Source organism: Phyllostomus discolor, chromosome 8 (genome assembly GCF_004126475.2).
Source record: "Phyllostomus discolor isolate MPI-MPIP mPhyDis1 chromosome 8, mPhyDis1.pri.v3, whole genome shotgun sequence".
In the NCBI taxonomy this organism is placed as follows: Eukaryota; Metazoa; Chordata; class Mammalia; order Chiroptera; family Phyllostomidae; genus Phyllostomus; species Phyllostomus discolor.
The window spans coordinates 17,456,248-17,475,013 of NC_040910.2; the positions used below are offsets into that span (position 1 = coordinate 17,456,248).

The 18,766-nt window shown below is 38.0% G+C and overlaps 1 protein-coding gene across 1 annotated transcript in view; it reads right to left on the minus strand.

The window, feature by feature from the left end:
* Positions 1-18,766, minus strand: part of IQCM (IQ motif containing M) — a 235,414-nt gene that overhangs the window by 172,782 nt on the left and 43,866 nt on the right. Inside the window, exon 6 of the mRNA XM_036034456.1 lies at positions 3,888-4,277. Within this exon, the coding sequence (XP_035890349.1) occupies positions 3,888-4,277 (390 nt within the window). The remainder of the gene's footprint in view (positions 1-3,887; positions 4,278-18,766) is intronic.

Below are 18,766 nucleotides of genomic sequence, written 5' to 3' on the forward strand. Positions count from 1 at the left end.
GAGGGTACGAATAATTAGTGTGACATTTAATAAATGACACCTTGAAGAACCACTTACGCCCCAGAGAATCCTCAAGTCAAACCACCTCAGCTTTTATTTGTTTTTTAAGCCATAGAATTCTAGTATATTTGGCCAGCATAGTTTCACTACCGCATGCTTAAAAGATTCATATGTATGAAATGCTTGAAAGAAACATCACTTATATACACTATATTTCCCAGTGGACACAGCTTAGCACAAACTGATAAAAAATGAAGGGTCATAAAATTGGAAATCCATTTTCATGCCCATTGGCGTGTAATTGCATAGATTCTTTGAGTGGTGGCTAAAAATTAATTCCAACTTAAAAGCACTGAAATATTTTACCTTTTGCAAAGCAGTCAGGAATGACAAAAGTATTCTTTTTCCCCTTTAGCAAAGAACTGAAATTCTGCGATCTCAACCGTTATTGCCTTCATCCATCTAAACTATAAACCCTTCTCATGGACTGCACAGGAAAATGTGGAGCTCCTTCAAAGTTCAATCATCCAGGTACAACAGAGATTCTCATTGGTTTAAAGAATATTTTCGAACACTAGAATATTGTTCCAGAATATTAAATTTGAAGAATGACCAACTTTGGTTTCCTTATGAGTTAGGACACAGCAATGAATAGCTCTTCTTGATTTAGGATAGACTCAAAAATATATTTAGGGCACACAAACATGCCTACTGGCCCATAAAATTTATCTCACCCTTTGCCATATGTATTAGAGAGAAAAAGCACGTAAGTGTTTAAATTAGGGATGATACATGTGGTGGTTACCTAGCAGACTTCACACATAACATAGTACCTGCCCTTGAGCAGTTTATGTTCTAAGACGTTTATATTCAATAACAGTAACCTGAAGATCAGCACTTACTTCTTATTTTACTTTTAGTTTTTAAATTTCTTTTAAATCAAAAGTGTTACTTACCACAGCCATACCCAAATCAGGCAAATAATACAGTGTGGAGCAAAAGTAGGCTAACTGTCGTTGCAGGGACAGTAATGCAATAATGAACAAATAATAATATAAGGATAAACTCTGTTTCATGCACTCATGATTGTGAAGCTACGTTTGCCCCACCCCGTAGTGATTAAACATAGTATGGTTTTCTTCAGTGCCAAAGGAATCATTCTACTTAGTATTTCCGTTCGACACATGGCTTTGGTTTTGTAAGCTGCAAGCCCAACAGGTGTCATTTCATATTTTCTACGTGCAGCTAAACGCTGAATGCTTACTACATGCCAAGCATGTGCATATTGCTGAGAATACAGGATGAACAAGACACAGCCCTGGTGTTAGGAAATGCACAGTCTAATAGGGAAAGGTAAACGAACACAATTTACTACGACTTTGTGTTAAGTTTTTAATAAATCCATGTGGTGGAGGCTCCCTCTGGCAGGGATATGGTCACAGGTGATGGGCACTTGAGCTGGACACTGAAGGATGATCAGTAGCTCCAGCAAGGGATGGAAGGGCTTCTGTTCGTCAGATGAGGACAGTCATGGTAAAAGTGAGGAGTGAGGGCTTGAGTTCCGCACTCTCAAGGCGCTCAAATACTCTAGAGATCCCTGAAACTTGGTACAGAGCTCTGTATATCCAGAACACTGTATATCCAGAATTGTTGGATATATGCATTGGAATGTATTGGAGGGTGTAAGAGGGGGAATTCAGTTAAAATCCAGGCGATGCCCATAACATCCAGCGAGATTGGTCAGGTAAGACAAGACTGGGTGGTCAGGAGTTTCTCAAGAAACCTACCCATTTTTATTTAACACTGTTCCCTTTCCTAGCTGCTACAACTAGAAACGCCAGCAAAGCTCTCTAATGGGTTAGTTAGCCTTTATTCTTACTTTAAACCTTGAGTTGAAAGACTCTGCCTTCCTCCTGTAACATTTCCTAGCACAATTTTACAATACCTGATGGGATGTTCCAGACTTGTGCTTTGTATTTCATGGCCTCTCTGATAACAACGTATTTTAGCTATGTGTGGCCAAACATTTCAATTTGCCCAAATGGCCTCAGTTTTAGCACTAAAAGTCATAAATCCCGAACACTTCCTCAGTCCAGGGCAAGGTGGGCTAGACGGTCACCTTAAGATTTCCTACTCCCAAGCCTTGCACAGCGTATATTCACGGTATAGCTTTCCCTAGTGAATTCGTTCTTTTAAAAATCTACTCATGTGAAATGTAATGTGCATAAAGAAGAGCACAAAAATGTTGTGTGTACAGATTTAACTAAGAGTGGACCACTCAGTACCAGAAACAATGCATGTGCCATTCATCACCCCAGAATCTTTCCTTTGTAACCAAGTACTTTGACTTGCCCAAGAGCTAACTACTCTCCCAACTTTTCTTATAAACATTTCTTTGTCTTTTAAAAGTAAATTTACCAATGGTATTAGACTATAAATTTTAGCTTTACCTTTTTTAAAAAACTTGATCTAACAAAATACTTCTGTATTTTGCTGTTAGTGTTCTATATGGTTTTAATAAAACTTAACCAATGTTGCTGCATGTTAACGTAGCTTATTCCCTTTCTTGCTATACACTCTTCCCTTGGATGCATTCATCAAAATGTATTCATCCTTGTACTGTTGATGACATCTGAATTTTCTCCAGTTTGGAGTTATTACTGACTACGCTGCTAAGATCATTCTTGTGTGTGCCTCCAGGTGTGCGTGTCCTGGGGGTTATCTAGGTTGCGCCAGTGAAAGCGTGGTCCATGAGGGAGCAGAATCGTCATCCTCTAGGAGCTTGATAGAAGTGTGGGTGCTCGGGTCCCAACCCAGACCTACTGAATCAGAATCTCCATTTGCACCACATTCATCTGCACATAAAGTCCATGCAAATAATAGGCAGTGCAGGATGAGAAGCACTGCCCTAGCGTATAAGCCAAGGAGTGGAATCACTCCAGTGAAGCCCTAATTGACATCAGCTGAGTATGAGAGCTCCCAGCCGCCCGCAGCCTCACCAGCACTCACTCAGTGCAGCCAGTCTCTCACACCTGTCACTACCTAGCTACAGAGTGTGGTCTGGAAACTCCTCGATTTCCTCTGTGTATTTCTAATCACTAATGAGGATGAGCATCTTTTTGTAAGTTCATAAGAGATTTGGATTTCCTCACTTTACACTTCCTTTTCTAGTCTTTTGTCTAGTTTTCTATCAGGTAGTTTCTCATTTTCTCCTTAGTTTGAAACAATGTGTTATATACACTAGGTTTTAGGGAATTGTTGGATATATGTGTTGGAATTATTTCTCCCACTCTGCAACCTGTCTTTTAACTCTTTATGGTGCATGTGATGAACAGAAGTTCTTCGCTTTGATATAGGTAAGCTGATCAGTTTTTTCATTTATACTTGGTGATTTTGTATTTTATTTAAGAAATCCTTTTCTACTCCAAGGTCCTGGATATATTTCCCTAGTCTGCTAAAGCTAAAAGATTCATATTTCTAACTTTTTACTAAAATATAAATCATGCAGGAATTTGAACATAAAAATTGAGCTTGATTAATTTTCGTAAACATCCTTGTCAACTATGATTAGACTAAAACCAGAGCATTTCTAGTGACCAGAAGCCCCTCTGATGGTCCCCGTTAATTGTTATCCCCTAAGAGTGAGGTGATATGAGATACATCCAATTTTGCCTTTTTCTATGAGGATAATTAATTTTTATGCTACAGTGTATTGCAAAAAATCCCTTTTTTGCCTTTAGTATACCAAATGCATACGTAGGGTGCAGAACTCTTAACAAACTGGTAGCCACAGCCTGGCCTGGTGATTGCCTTCTCACAGCTCTTGCCAAAGGACATCGCACCCCAGACCTCCCGCTGGCGCTGGCATCCCAACTCACTCTGCTCACCTATCTTCTCCCAGTGGGGACACCAGGCGTTCCGGGCCTGTCACCCGCAGGAGCAGGCCCATTCCCCCTGCACGCCCTGCATGCCTATGTGCTTGCCGCTGGCTGAGGTTCACATGCAACCCAGAAGGTTGCCTCCCACTTCCCCAGAGACTGTGGACCAGCTCTGGCCCAGGCACATAGTGAACTTCTCTGCTTTCAGAGGCTACGACCACAACTTCTCCAGTGAGGGCTGAACCCCAGCCTTTAGCAGGGAGGCCCCTTCCAAGTTTCCGCTCCTGGATATTCTCTTGCAGCATTAGGGGACCCTGTAGAAGTTTCTTATATCTCTTTTCTTGTTGCATAATAATTATTAAACTTCCTTCATTTAAATTACTATGTAATATATGTCTCCTGCCACAAACCAAGTAACGCCTGGAGCAATCAGAAACTTGGAACAGACAAGGATGGATCCCTCCCCACCACCCGCCCCCAGAGACTTCAGAGAGAGCCTGGCCCTGTCGACACTTTGGTGTCAGATTTGCGGCCTCCAGAACGGTGAGTCAATAAATTTCTGTTGTATTAAACCCCTGACTTTGTGGCAATATGTTATGGCAGCCCTAAAAAGTTAGTATACCCTATTAAAAGGTTATTTTTATTTTTATACATCAGCAACTTCTGAAGAAGTTAAAAGACTATCATTTAATATAAAAGAATAGATAGATGATAATAATATAATAAGTCTTGTATTAAACATTCATGTATAAACTACAATTTTTTCAGGGAAGCTTGCTTCTTGGCATTTGCTTTAGTTCCTCAAAATATCATTATGCCTTCTCATTTTCTGGAATTAAAATATAGTTTCGTCTCTTCTCTTGGAAACAGTCTGAAACAAATAGTAAAAATGAAAAGTCAGAAAAGGAAATTTCTTAGATGAAAGGAAAAGACAGCCACTACTCCGAAGCACATTATGTGAGAAAGAGTTCCCACGTATAAAGGAAAGGTGAGTGGGAGTGAGTAGCAGAAGAGAAAGTTAGAGATGCTCCCAGTTGCAGATCTCAGACAACGCAGAGACTAGCTCTGTAAAATAAAGCAGTCACAGCCTGGGGAGCAAGTCCCTTTGGGAAGCCAGTGGAACTAAGGTGCTTATTCTATCAGAGAAGCACACTGGACCACATTTTCACAAGGTCTCAAGAAGCTGGGAAGGTAAGCTTGAATGAAAAATCACACAGATGAGGCACATTTTCAGGATGCGGCGTCCTTCATGCTGGGATAAGGAGAGAGAGGCAGGGATGTGAGCTGTCCTTCAGAGTGGAAATGAAATGGTGAGGAGAAGAAGAGGCTAGAAGAGCTCAAGCGTGCACACACACCTGTGTCATTAAAGGTGCTTCTCTCTCACCTGGTACACAGCCTCCCACACAAGGCTGGTCCGGGAAGAACTCACCATATTCAAAGTGAGTAATAAATTTTTTTAAAAGAACCAGCATAAAAGGTTTACAAAAATTTTACAGACACAAATAAAATGGAAAAGGCAGTACAAACTGCCTTTTTTTTCATGGTATTCATATGATAGATGAATACCATGAGAAAAATGTTGCCAAAAGATGAAAATTATTGTCACAATGTAAATATTTTGAGTAAACACATTACCTAAGGTTTGGGGAGGAAAAAATGTAATCACTTCTGTTAAAAGAACCCCCAAATGAAAGGATATAAAAGCTTAAGAAAGATACAGTGAAACAATAGAAATGACCACTTGAGCTGATGGATAAAAAAATAAAACCATTCACAGACATGAAGACAAACTATAAGCTGTTGCAAACAGGATTGGCAGATGTAGACAACACGAAACACAATAAAAAAGGAGTTTAAAGGGATTATAAGAAAAATGGCAGACACAGGAAACAGACAAAATAAGAAAAGAAACCAAATAATAGAACAAAACATATTAAAGACATAGTTTAAGATGCAATTACTGAAATAAAATAGGATTAGGATCTTCAAATTGAAGGACATTCTTTATCTCAGGAAAGAATTTGTCACAGTCTGATGCTCATGAAAACACATCTCAGAATTATTATTATGGTTCAAAACTAAGAATCCTTTGAATAGCCAGGCAAAAGGAACAACATAACTATAAGAAGCAAAGCCACAAGCCACAAGGCAGTGGGAAAATGTCTACAAAATACTCAAGAAAAATGAGTGTGACATAAGATTTTTATCCTAGCCTAGATGACAGAACCAATAAATAACATAACTATCCAAAATGTTGAGAGGGGAAGAAGTTTATAAATGATGTTAGTAGCTGATTTTAACAACTTTAATTTGTCAAGGGGAAAGATAGCATTTGGAATTAGTAAATCACATGATTAAAAATAGATCAAACTATAAAGGTGTACACTAAGAGAAAAACATATTTAATAAAGTTTGACGGTAGATGAAGGAGGGGGAGGAAAAACTCAACAGATGCATGCAAATTCCATTATTGTTTATGGGGAGGAGTCATAGATACGTTTAAAGAAAATGTGTTTCCTACTTCTGAGGATTATCTGTTAAGGGAATTCACCTGCTGTCACAAACAACTAGAAAACTAGACAAAAGATTTATCTTCTTATAAACATACAATGCTTAGGAAAACGTGGCCCTCTTCTAAGGTTAGAAAAACACCTATGGAATGGAACAAGAGCACAGAAACAGACCTAGACATATGTGACATTTAGCATGAGACAGAGGTAGCCCTGAAGACCACTGAGTAAGGGAGGGACTTTGCAGTAAAAGGTGCCAGGACCACTGCGCGCCTCTGTGTCAGGAAAGGGGGACAGAATGGGGAAGGAATGCAACTGCACCCTTCTTTCCCACCTTGCACAAAAATCAATTCCAACAAGCTTAAAAACCTAAGGATCAACATAAAAACTACGATAATTTTTTATTTAATTTTTCAATTACAGTTATATTCAATATTCTTTTGTTTTAGTTTCAGGTGTGCAGCATAGTGGTTAGACAATCATAAACTTCATGAAGTGTTCCCCCTGATACTTCAAGTACCCACCTGGCACCGTCCATAGTTGTCACAATATCACTGACTCTATTCCTTGTGCTGTACTTTACACTCCCGTGACTGTTTCGTAACTGCCAACCTGGACTTCTCCATCCCTTTACCTTTCTCACCCACTGCCCCAGGCCCAATCCTTTATGACAACCATCAGCCTGTCCTCTGTGTCTATGAGTCTGTTTCTGTTTTGTTTGTTCATTTATTTTGTTCTTTAGATTCCACATGTAAGTGAAATATATAGTATTTGTCTTTCTTCATCTGATGTATCTCACTTAGCATCATACCCTCCGTAAAAAAAAATGCCATAGAAGAGTACATAAGGATAAGCCACAGAGCTGGGAAAAAAGTATAAACACGTGCAATTGACCAAGATGCAGTTTAGAAAAATGTATAAAGAATTTTTAGAACTCAATGAGAAAAAGAAAACAACCCAAAAGAAAATGAGGTAAAAAATGTATTCGAACAAGATTTTTTAAAAAAGGAACTCCAATTGGCCAAGAAGCCTATGATAAGATTACTCAATCTTATCAATCATCAGAGAAATGCAAGTTAAAATCAAAACAGTGAATGCCAACTGACTGGTACAAATATATAAGTTTCACAATTTCAAGAGCTGAAAAGGATGTGAAACAATGGAAATGTGCGATCTCTGTAAGGGCGAATTAGTACCAGCCTAGAACTCCAGTTTGACATCACTGAGAACGTGAAGGTATACATAACCCCTGAACCAGAAGGTTCTCTTTTTGGTAGATACCCTGGAGAAATCCTTATTCATGCATACCAGGACATGTACACCATAACAATCCTAAAGTGAAAACAACTCAAATTTCCATCAAAAATAGACTAACAACTGTATGATATATTCCTAAAATGGTATGTTATACAACAGTGGAAATGAACAGGCTACAGCCATATGTAGCAGCCAAGACAAAAACAAAAAACAAAAAAACATAAGCAATGTTGAGCAAAACAGGTAAGACACAGAAAATACACGCAGTATGGTTTAATTTATACACATTTTTCAGAATAGACACAAATAATTCACCATCGCTCTAGGTGTTAAAATAGAGAGAAAAGCACAGGCATTATTAACACAAAGCGAAAGCTAGTGGATAACTCTGAGGAGTGAATAAGAGTGTTCCAATTAGGAAGAGCCGAGGGGGAGCACGGGACGGGGCCGATGACTGGGTGCTGAGAATGCTCTATCTTATGACTTGGGCAGTGCTTGCACACGGTTAACTTTATGATCGCTCATCACACCACACCAAGTTTTCATTTATTCAGCAGTCTCTCTCAGTCTGCCATGGTGCTTTTATTTGCTATATAATGTTGAGCTCCCTTGAGCCTGCGGACACTGGCTGGACAAGCATGAACCCTTAGAGGTGTGTGGGCCACAGGCACCCGCCAGACCCTCCTTGCTCCTGAGCCCAAGCATGTACCTGGGGCAGAGGGCAGCTACAGTCCCTGGGTTGGAACCTGGGAGTGTGTAGTCAACACCTGGTGCCTGGTGGGGTAGAGAGCATGTGGACAGGAGGTGAGACCAATTAGGATCCAAGGCTCCAAACATACAGTGCATGTTCATTATGCTATCAGGTTCATTTACAAACCACAAATTTAAAGGTAAAAACACTAATAATTCCAATATGGTAACCACAGTGCATTAAAACCACAAGTGCTGAGCCCCTGCTGAGGGTGGAGTCTGTGTGACTATAGGGCTGCACACCCATGAAGCCAGCCCCATACCATAATACATGTTTTCTACACATGTGTACATGTACATAATATTGTGTAAGTGTATGTGTAAGTATAGAAAAGAGGAGAACAAACAAATCATGCTTCTATTTCATTCAAGGCAAGGCCCTGAGCCATGGGTCATGTCTTCATTAGCAGAAGGGAAGTCAGAAGATCTAAAGTGATTGAGTCCTTCAGGTTTTATTTTTTTAAGATTTTATTTATTTAATTTTAGAAAGAGAAGGGAAGGGAGGAAGAAAGACAGGGAGAGAAACATCAATGTCTGCTTGCCTCTCACCTACTCCCAACTGGGGATCTGGCCTACACCCCAGGCTTATACTGTGACTGGGAATCAAACTGGCGACCCTTTGGTTCACAGGCCAGCACACAATCCACTGAGTCACACCACCCAGGGCCCATTCACATTTTAAACCATCAGACTGAAACTTGTTTACCAAAATGTTCACATATATGAATGGAGACTTGCGTGTTTAAAAGTTGTTTTATAAATTATTTATAGTTAAGATCACAGGCAATTAATGCCATAGCAGGCTAAGCAGTTTGACATAACTGTCCCTGCTAAATCCTGACACCAAGGACCTCCTACTCTTTGATAATAGTTTCTTCCTTTCCACTCACTCATAACTGAAAAGTAAAGGGCCATGCTTGCTACATTTTTATAATCTAATAAAAGTGAAACAAATAGATTGTTGTCAAATATGTGTCTTCATTCAGATTTCAGAAAGGAAATGGGTGAAAAAATACCAAGTAGGTGCCATGTTGCCCTAACTTAATTCTTTCACACTAATTCTGAAAGACAGACACAAATGTCACATTCCTACCAAAGAACACAGAGGTCAGAAAAGAGAAATATCTTAACCAGGGCCATCCCACTAATAAATGGGTGTATAGTTCTGACTACAAAATTCAGCTATGACCTTTCTTTGCTACCCCTTTTTTCCTCTTTTCTTTAAACCTTTACCGTCTATTTTCCATATGTCAAGTGTTGTCACAGAAATGAGTGACCAGGGAGCACTTGAAACGGGGTGAGTGTGAACCCAGATATGCCGCAAGTTGTGTTATATGCAAGATTTTCAAAGATGTAAAAGAAAAAAAGGATGTAAAATGTTACCAGCAATTTTTCATATGAATTACATATTAAAATGATAAAGCATATATATATATATTAGGTTAAATAAAAATTATGTTTAAAATTTATTTCATCTTGTTTTTTCTTTACCTATTTAATGTGGATACTAGAAAATTTTAAATTGTAAGTGTGTCTCATTTATTTATTTCTATTGTATATCACTGGCATCCTCTCAATCTCGCTTCAGGACATATAAATGAATTACCTACATGTTATTTTAAAATGTATACAAGTATTTCATGATTATCTTGAATAAGAAATATCTATAATCCACTATGGAACTCATCTTCCTGCCACCATCAATATTTATTGACTATATATTCAGTCTCCCTTGAAATTTCAGAAATTAGCTTAACTAAAATTAGCTAAACCCTATTGGTTTTCCTTTTCCTGACAAAGTACATAATGAACAGAGAAACGCCTGCATTCAACACAGATATTCCTGTAATGGAAGGAAAATAGTTTTTTTACATCTTACAAGTATCTCTTAGAGGTTTGCTGAACACTTTTAATATAGCATTCATTTCTCTCAGCATGAAAAATTTTGATTGTTTAGAATTCGGTACATTAAATATATTTTTCACATTTTCCTAGAGATGAGGCAGGATGCGTTCAGACAATAAAATGCTTGTGTTTTTATGAAATGTCTATTAACGTGAGCAGTGGGGAACTATACCAGAAAGCTATCTTTCCTTTTCTATTGTTAAACACTGGAAGAGCTGTATAAACTAAATTCTAATTCCGCATAAAGGCTAACACTCTAAAGTTGTGCAGAATGCAATAATATCAATAAGCTTATAAAATTCATTGAAAATGTAATTCTAAAAACATATGTACACTAGTAGCACTAAATTTAGACTAGGGAATCAGATGGACCAAAACTCTCAAAAACAAGTTTATACTGCCCTTTAGTTTGTAACAGTGTATGTGCCACAAAATACTCATTCTGTAAGCCCACTCTAGAGTGAGTCTGTCTGGTCTACCTGGAAATATAGCCTTAAAACATCTCATTTTCACACTTAAGAAGCAAAATATTTAGAGATACACATAAGACAATGTAAACATGTATAAAGCAATATAAGGAAATGCAGCAACAATTGAGAATCAGAAACCTGATACTTGTAAGATTTGAGCTAGTTGCCAAATTTTGGATGTTTCGTTTCCCCATCTGAAAGATGGAAAAAGTCAGACTGACCAGGACTGAAAATCCCATGAGAATCAAAGAGACAACATATAAAAATAAACTTTTTACCAACAAAGCATTATACAAATTATGCTAATATTAGATTAAAAACAAATGTATTCTAGTATTTTATTATGAAGATCAACTCTTCAATTAATCTTTTTCAGTAGCCATTGTAACAAAAATAAAAATCTTTCAAGTATTTTAAATTTCATCTTTCTAAAACCATTTTTGAAACACCTTTGTATAAAATAATAATTGAAATTGCATCAATAAATGAAAATATTTATAAAAAGATACTTCATTACAGTAGAAGTTTGGGACATAGGTGGACCATACAATTAAAAGGACAAGTAGCCACAGTCTAAATGCACAAAAGGCAAGCATCATCTACCTCCCACTCCTGCTGTGATACAGTGGATTCCTGCATCAAACTAAATTTACTTAGAATTTCATTTTTTTAAAGATTTTATTTACTTATTTTTAGAGAGGGAAGAGAGGGATAAAGAGAGAGAGAGAGAGAAACATCAATGTGCGATTGCTGGGGGGCATGGCCTGCAACCCAGGCATATGCCCTGACTGGGAATCGAACCTGCAATGCTTTGGTTCACAGCCCGTGCTCAATCCACTGAGCTACACCAGCCAGGGCAGAATTTCATTATTTTAAAAATCTATTCTCCACCTCCAAAATGAATTGGGAATCCATCCTTCCCTCTCCCTTCCTTCAGCTGCCTTCACATGGTGTTAGGGGGCAGGAACAGAGAACATGGCTTTTCCTTCCCGGATATTGAGTGCTATGGACTAAACTATGTCCCACAACATTTATGCTGTGCTGAATCCCTACCCCTCAAGACAGAATTTGGAGAAGGGACTCCGGGTGATAATTAGGTTTAGATGAGGTCATAAGGTGGGACCCTTATGATAAGATGGTGTACTTCTAAAACCAGATTTCTCTGTCTCTCTATCTCTCTGTCTCTCTCTCTATGTAAGCTCTGAGGAAATGTCATAGGAAAGAAACAGCTAGAAAGTGGCCGCTGGCAGACCAGGAAAAGAGCTCTCATCAGAATCCAACCGTGCTGACACCCTGATCTCAGACTCTGAGCTTCCAGACTGTGAGAAAATGTTTCTGTTGTTTAAGTCACATAGTCTGTGGTATTTATTTATTTTTTTGGCAACCCAAGCTGACTAATTTACTGAATAACCCCTGGCAGGGCAAATGGGTAGAGAAGCTGTACAGTTGCTGCACTGGTACGTGGGGGAGAATTCTCTTACTACCATTGGGAGAAAATAAAATGGACATTTATGTCCAATTAATGAAATGACACTACTATACTAGACTTGATTGGGAAAAATTTAAATTTGTATAGTCATTAGGGTTTTTAAAAATATTTTTAAAAATTTTTTCAATTACAATTTATATTTAATATTATTTTATATTAGTTTCAGGTTAGACAATCTTGCACTTTACAAAGTGTTCCCCCTGATATTTCCAGTACTCACCCAGCACAATACATAGTTATAACAATACTGACTGTATTCCCTGTGCTGTACTTTACATCCCCATGACTATTCTGCAACTACCAACCTGTACTCCTCAGTCCCTTCACCTTTTCCCCCCGTGCCCCAAGCCCCCTTCCCTCTGGCAACTACGAGTCTGTTTCTGTTTTGTTTGTTTATATTGTTCTTCATTCTGCATATAACCGAAATCAAATGGTATTTGTCTTTCTCTGACTTATTTCACTTAGCATAATACCCTCTACCTCCATCCATGCTGTTGCAAATGCTAAGATTCCATTCCTTTTTATGGACGAGTAATACTCCATTGTATGTATGCACTACCAATTTTGTATCCATTTCTCTACTGATGGGCACTCTGGCTGCTTCCACAGCTTGGCTAAGGTAAATAATGTTGCATGTACTCTTCCAAATTAGTGCTTTCAATTTCTTCAAAATTATACCCAGAAGTGGAATCTCTGGGTCATAAGGCAGTTCCATTTTTAATCTTTGAGGAACCTCCATACTGTTTTCCACAGTGGCTGCACCGATCCATATTCTCCAACAGTGCACAAGGGTTCCCTTTTCTCCACATCCTCACCAGCACTTGTTGTTTGTGGATTTATTGATAGCCATTCCGACACATGTGAGGTGGTTTTAATTTCCATTTCTCAGATGATTAGAGACATTGAACATCTTTTCATATGTCTATTGGCCATCTGTATGTCCCCTTTGGAGGAGTGTCTATTCAGGTCCCTTGCCTATTTTTTAATTGGATTTTTTTTTTTTTTGCTGTTGAGATGTATGAGTTGTTTATAAATTTTGGACATTAACCCCCTATCAGATGTATCATTGGCAAATATGTCCCTCCCATTCAGTCCCTCCCATGAGTTGTTTTTGCATTTCGTTGAGTGTTTTCTTTGCTGTGCAAAAACTTCTTAGTTTGATGTAGTCCCATTTGTTTATTTTGTTTCCCTTTTCCATGGAGATATATCAGAAAAAATATTAGTAAGAAATGTTTGAGACTCTATTTCATTTACTTCTGCTCTGATCTTTATTATTTTCTTTCTTCTACTCATTTTGGGCTGTGTTTGTTGTTCTTATTCTAGTTCCTTTACGTGTAAAGTTATATTGTTTATTCAAGATTTTTCTTGTTTCTTCAGGTAGGCCTGTTACGCTATGAATTTCCCTCTAGGACTGCTTTCACTGTAGATTTTAGGTTGCTGTGTTCTCATTTTCATTTGTTCCGAGGCATCTTTTGATTTCTTCCTTTATCTCATTCAGTCAACTCATGCATTGTTCAGTAACATGTTATTTAGCTTCCATGTGTTTGTGTGTTTTCCAGTTTTTTTCTTTTGATTGATTTCTAATTTCATACTAACATGGTCAGAGAAGACAATTGTTGTGATTTCAATCTTCTTCCATTTACTGAGATTATTATTGTGTCCTAACTGTGGTCTATCCTAGAGAATTTTCAACGTGCATTTGAAAAGAATGTATATTCTGCTTCTTTGGGGTGAAATGCTCTGAGTATATTAATTAAACCCATCTGATCTAGTGTGTCGTTTAAGGCCACTGTTTCCTTGTTGATTTTCTGTCTAAAAGATTGATCCACTGATGTCAATGGGGTGTTAAAATCTACTATGACTGTATTATTGTTGATCTCCCCCTTTATGTCCATCAAGATATTCTTTACATATTTAATGCTCCTGTGTTTGGGTGCATAAATGTTTACAAGGGTCATATCCTCTTGTTTAATAACCCCCTTATCATTACGTAGTGTTCATCTTTGATTTTTATTATAGTATTTGTTTTACTATAGTATATAGTACTTATCTGCTGTAAGTATTGCTACTCCAGCTTTTTCTACATTTCCATTTGAATGAAATATCTTTTCCATCTCTTTACTTGCCACAAGACTTTTATTTTTTATTTTTTTATTGTTGTTCAATTACCATTGTCCCCATTTTTGCCCCATTACTCTCCCCTGCCCTACCCCACCCCTTATTTTTGTCCATGGGTCCTTTATACACGTTCCTGGACTTGACCCTTCCCCTTCTTTCCCCCGTTATCCCCTCCCCGCTTCCTCTGGTTACTGTCAGTTCTTTATTTCCATGTCTCTGGTTCTATTTCACCTGCCACAAGGATTTTCAAAGATGCAAAGGGAACAAAATTAGAAAGAAAAAAACCAAGTCGTTAATCATGACTGTGAGAAAAGCTATTTGTTAATGGACAAGTTTTTTCTTTTCTTTCCTCCAAATGTTCTTTAATATGGTTATATGTACCTTTTATAATAGCAAACAAGGAAACCTAAAAATTTGGTAGTGATCTCAATACAGTATGAATCTAATGGTAAGTTTTGTTTATTTTAAGTTGTCTTCTCAGGAAAACAAAAGCTATTTATAAAGTATTTTTTGAGATCTCATATGTCTAGCAATCTACTGGAAGCTGCTCTCATCAAAAAACTCATCCAGTTTATAGAGAGACAATTGCAACACATTAATTAGATAATAATACCATATATAACAACATTTAGAAAATGTTCATTGTTATGATAAATGCTGAAATAAAAACCAAGCAACAAATATGAGGGCCTCAAAAGAAGCGCTCAGTCAGAGCTGCCTGACATGAAAAACAGGACAATATAATGACTATTAGAAATTCATAAAATAGAAAGCAATGTGCTATAGAGGAAAGACAAAACTGCCTTAAAAAGAAAAGAAAAGAAAAAAAGAAAGTTGACAGACCTCTAGCAAGACTGATCAAAAAATACAAAAAAGAGGGAGGGAAGAAGAGCGGGAGGGCCTAAATAATCAGTGTTAAGTATTACAAAGGAGACATCAGTACAAACATTATTGCGGACAACCAAATGGTGGTATTTTTTACAATGTACACATAGCCCTACCATCATAACTTAGTAAAACTAATAGAAGATAAAAAATAGTTTCATCAGTCCTAATTCTATTAACACATTTAATCTGTGAATTTAAAATTTCATATAAAGAAATCTCAGGCCACCTGGCTTCACTTGTGACTTGTGCCCAACATTTAAGAAAAATATTAGCACAATATTACACAAATTATTCCACACAACAGGAAAAAGAAGAAATTGTTTATGTTCACCATAATATGAAATAATACAAAACATAAAATAAAAGGGGGCAATTCATGGACAGTGATAGTTACACATCACGAAACAAGGATATCTATTAATCTAATTCTGAATACCTGAAGCTTCATGGTAAATATATGCATACTGTCTACATGGTGAGTAGAGAGACAGATAGGAAGAGAAAGATAACTGATGCCAAGTTTCTCTGTTTTTTTCTCCTTAACTAGGAAAGTTTTAGGCCCCCAGGAATAGATCTGAGCTCTAAAAACAATCTACTATAAAGAACATGAAACCCCTACAGAATCAGGCTTCCTTACATTTTCTGGTTTTATTATTTTTATGATTTCTTGCCAGCTAAGCCAGGTTTTTAAAATTATCTTTAATATTTAAATAGCTTTTTTAGGTGCTCTGCAACCACGAAATCTTTCCTTGTGTAGTTGTTCACTATGTTTTCAGAAAACCACACACACACACACACACACACACACACACAGGCACGCACAGCTGTATTTTTTTTCAGCTGTAGTTTTTATTCCAAAGGAAAATAGTATATTTGAGTGCCACGGGTAAAAATATTTATTCTAACAAATTAGATCACTTTCCTTATTGAATAGAAAAATAAATATGAAAGTTGGTACCACTCTTTTAGAAAATAAAATAGCAGTATGTTCATTCATCCAGCAAAATATTATAAGCACTTCCTATGTGCCAAGAATGAGTCTGGATCCTGTAGTGAAAAAAAAAATTAGTTAAAATGATAGGAATTCATGGAGATTACATTCCAGCAGGGGGAAGCTGACTAAACCAAAGAAGTAGAATAGGCAATATGTCCTGAGGACAAATAAAGAGACCCTAATAAAGCAGCGGAGGTAAATGGGGCTGGGAGGTGTGGCGGCTACTATCTATGCTGGTCAGGGAGGTCACATCCTCACTGATAAGGAGGCATTTGGGAAAAGCCTGGAAATGTTGCCTGTGACATCTAAGGGAAAGAGCTTTCTAGGCAGAGAACAAGTAAAAAGTTCCTGATTGGACTCATTAGGGTTGAAGTGCTTATTAAAAACCCAGGCAGGAATGCTGATTAAGCAGTTGAAAGCGAGCTGAAGTTCAGGAGAATAACCAAGCAGGAGACATGAATTTGAAGTTGTCAAAATCTGAATGGCATTTAAAGCCATGGTTGGATACAATTGCTGAGGGAATGAGTATAGTTAGAGAAGAAATCCAAAAATTGATCTCCAAGGCTCCTGTGAACATTGGGAGCTCCAAGGCTCCCGATGGGAGTTAAAAAAATAATTGTTGGAGCTCAGAGGCACCCTGGTTTAAAGGTGGTGCTCTTCAGAGTAAGATTTTTAAAAATATTTTAAAGATCTCTGGGCCACAACTATCAGAGAATGCATATAGTATGATGGAAGGCAAAAATCATTGGAGGAAAAAAAGATCCAGGAATTTAGATGCCAATAAAGGAGGGAACTTCTTTATAGGGATCCCAAAATCACAAAATCATGTTAAGACTATGGCTAGAGAAAGTTACAAGGACCTAGGAGCTAAATTTTTTAAGATACGAGAGAATGGATACACATCAATAGATACCAAGAAGGAGAGGTGATGAAGAATGTCATTTGATACATGAGATTCAAAGCTGGGAGTTTTGAGGAAGAGGAAGGAGAATAGTCTGGAAACAGCATGAAAAATAAGGAAGCCACCCCCACACCGACCCCATCTCTAGTCCCGGGGGTACGGGACATGGGAGAAAAGACCATCATCGTTTCAGACAGCAGCAGCAGAAGAAGCAATGTCCTCAGAGCTGGGAACAGCGCTCAGATTCCAGTCAGGCCAGAAAGGTGAAGAGAACCCTTAGAAGAGATTAAGGATTTAGGACTTTTGCTAGTTACTGGGTTCAGGGAGAACAGTAAACGGAATTTGGGAATGGAAGTGGCGAGGAATGAGGTCAGGGAAAAAAAAGACACAGAGAATTATATAGGGAGTGGGCTTTTGGTGATAAGAGGTGACCTGGAAGACCAGAGTCTGGGGGCTCATCCTCTTGTCTCCTGTCAACAACCACGTAAGAGAGGTTTTCATATCTGCGGAGAAGCCATGCAGGACAAGGAAAATTTTCTAACCTCTTCATCCCTTTTGCTGAGGGCAGTTTCACTTTCTGCTTGAGGATTACAAATGATGAAAGTAAAGCCCAGGAAATTGAAGGGATTTGTACCAGGCCAAACGGTTCTCAGCCAGAGCAATGTGGGCTCCTTTGACATGTCTCCCTTTGCCCCAGACATTACTTTTGAAAAAGTCTGTTAAAGCATTTCTGCCATGCAACCTATTCCCTTAGAACCATAAAGATGGGAGAAAACTTTCAAATTACTGGCAGAAGGGGCACTTAAGTAATAGAAGTTTGAGTGTCTTACCAAATTTATTGAAATAGAAAGGTAACCAGGCAGATTCAAGGTCTAGAACGCAATGCTTACTGTACCAATGGCAAAATAGCCGAATCCAGGAAAAGCCACAGTGATTGTGTTTACACAAAAACAATAAGCTGCACTTCCTGAGCTCAGTGCTGTTACAGTCTGTCTGTGTTACAGTGAGATGTGTCTTGTGCTGCTGGTAATATACTGTTTAGGACAGGGTCTAAGCTAGATCTCCAACACCAGATTTCCAAACCTATTATGCTTTATGGTTTATATCTAGGGAATTATAGCTAATAATCAATTGTATTCAACACCAAGATATATGTTACATACTTTACAGGCATTATCGAAACACTTTTAGGTTGGTATTGTTATTATTCCCTATTTAACTAGTGAATCACAGTGTGGTTAAGTAACTTGGATGAGGTTTCCCAGCTAGAAACTGCCAGGGCCAACATTTTAACCTCATCAGAGAACTCCAGTGCCTTCACTGTTAATCACTGTGCTATACCGCTTTAAAAGACAAGGCGCACCCTGACAGGTGTGGCTCAGTTGGCTGGGTGTAGTTCTGCAAAATGACGACTCATGGGTTCCATTCACGGTCCAATTCATGGTCCAGGCATAAGCCTGGGTTGTAGGTTTGATCCCAGTTGGGGTACGTGCAAGAGGCAACCAACTGATGCTTCTCTTTAAAAACAATGTTTCTTTCCCTCTCTTTCTCCCTCCCTTCTCCTCTCTCTACAAATAAATAAATAAAATCTAACAAAATAATAATA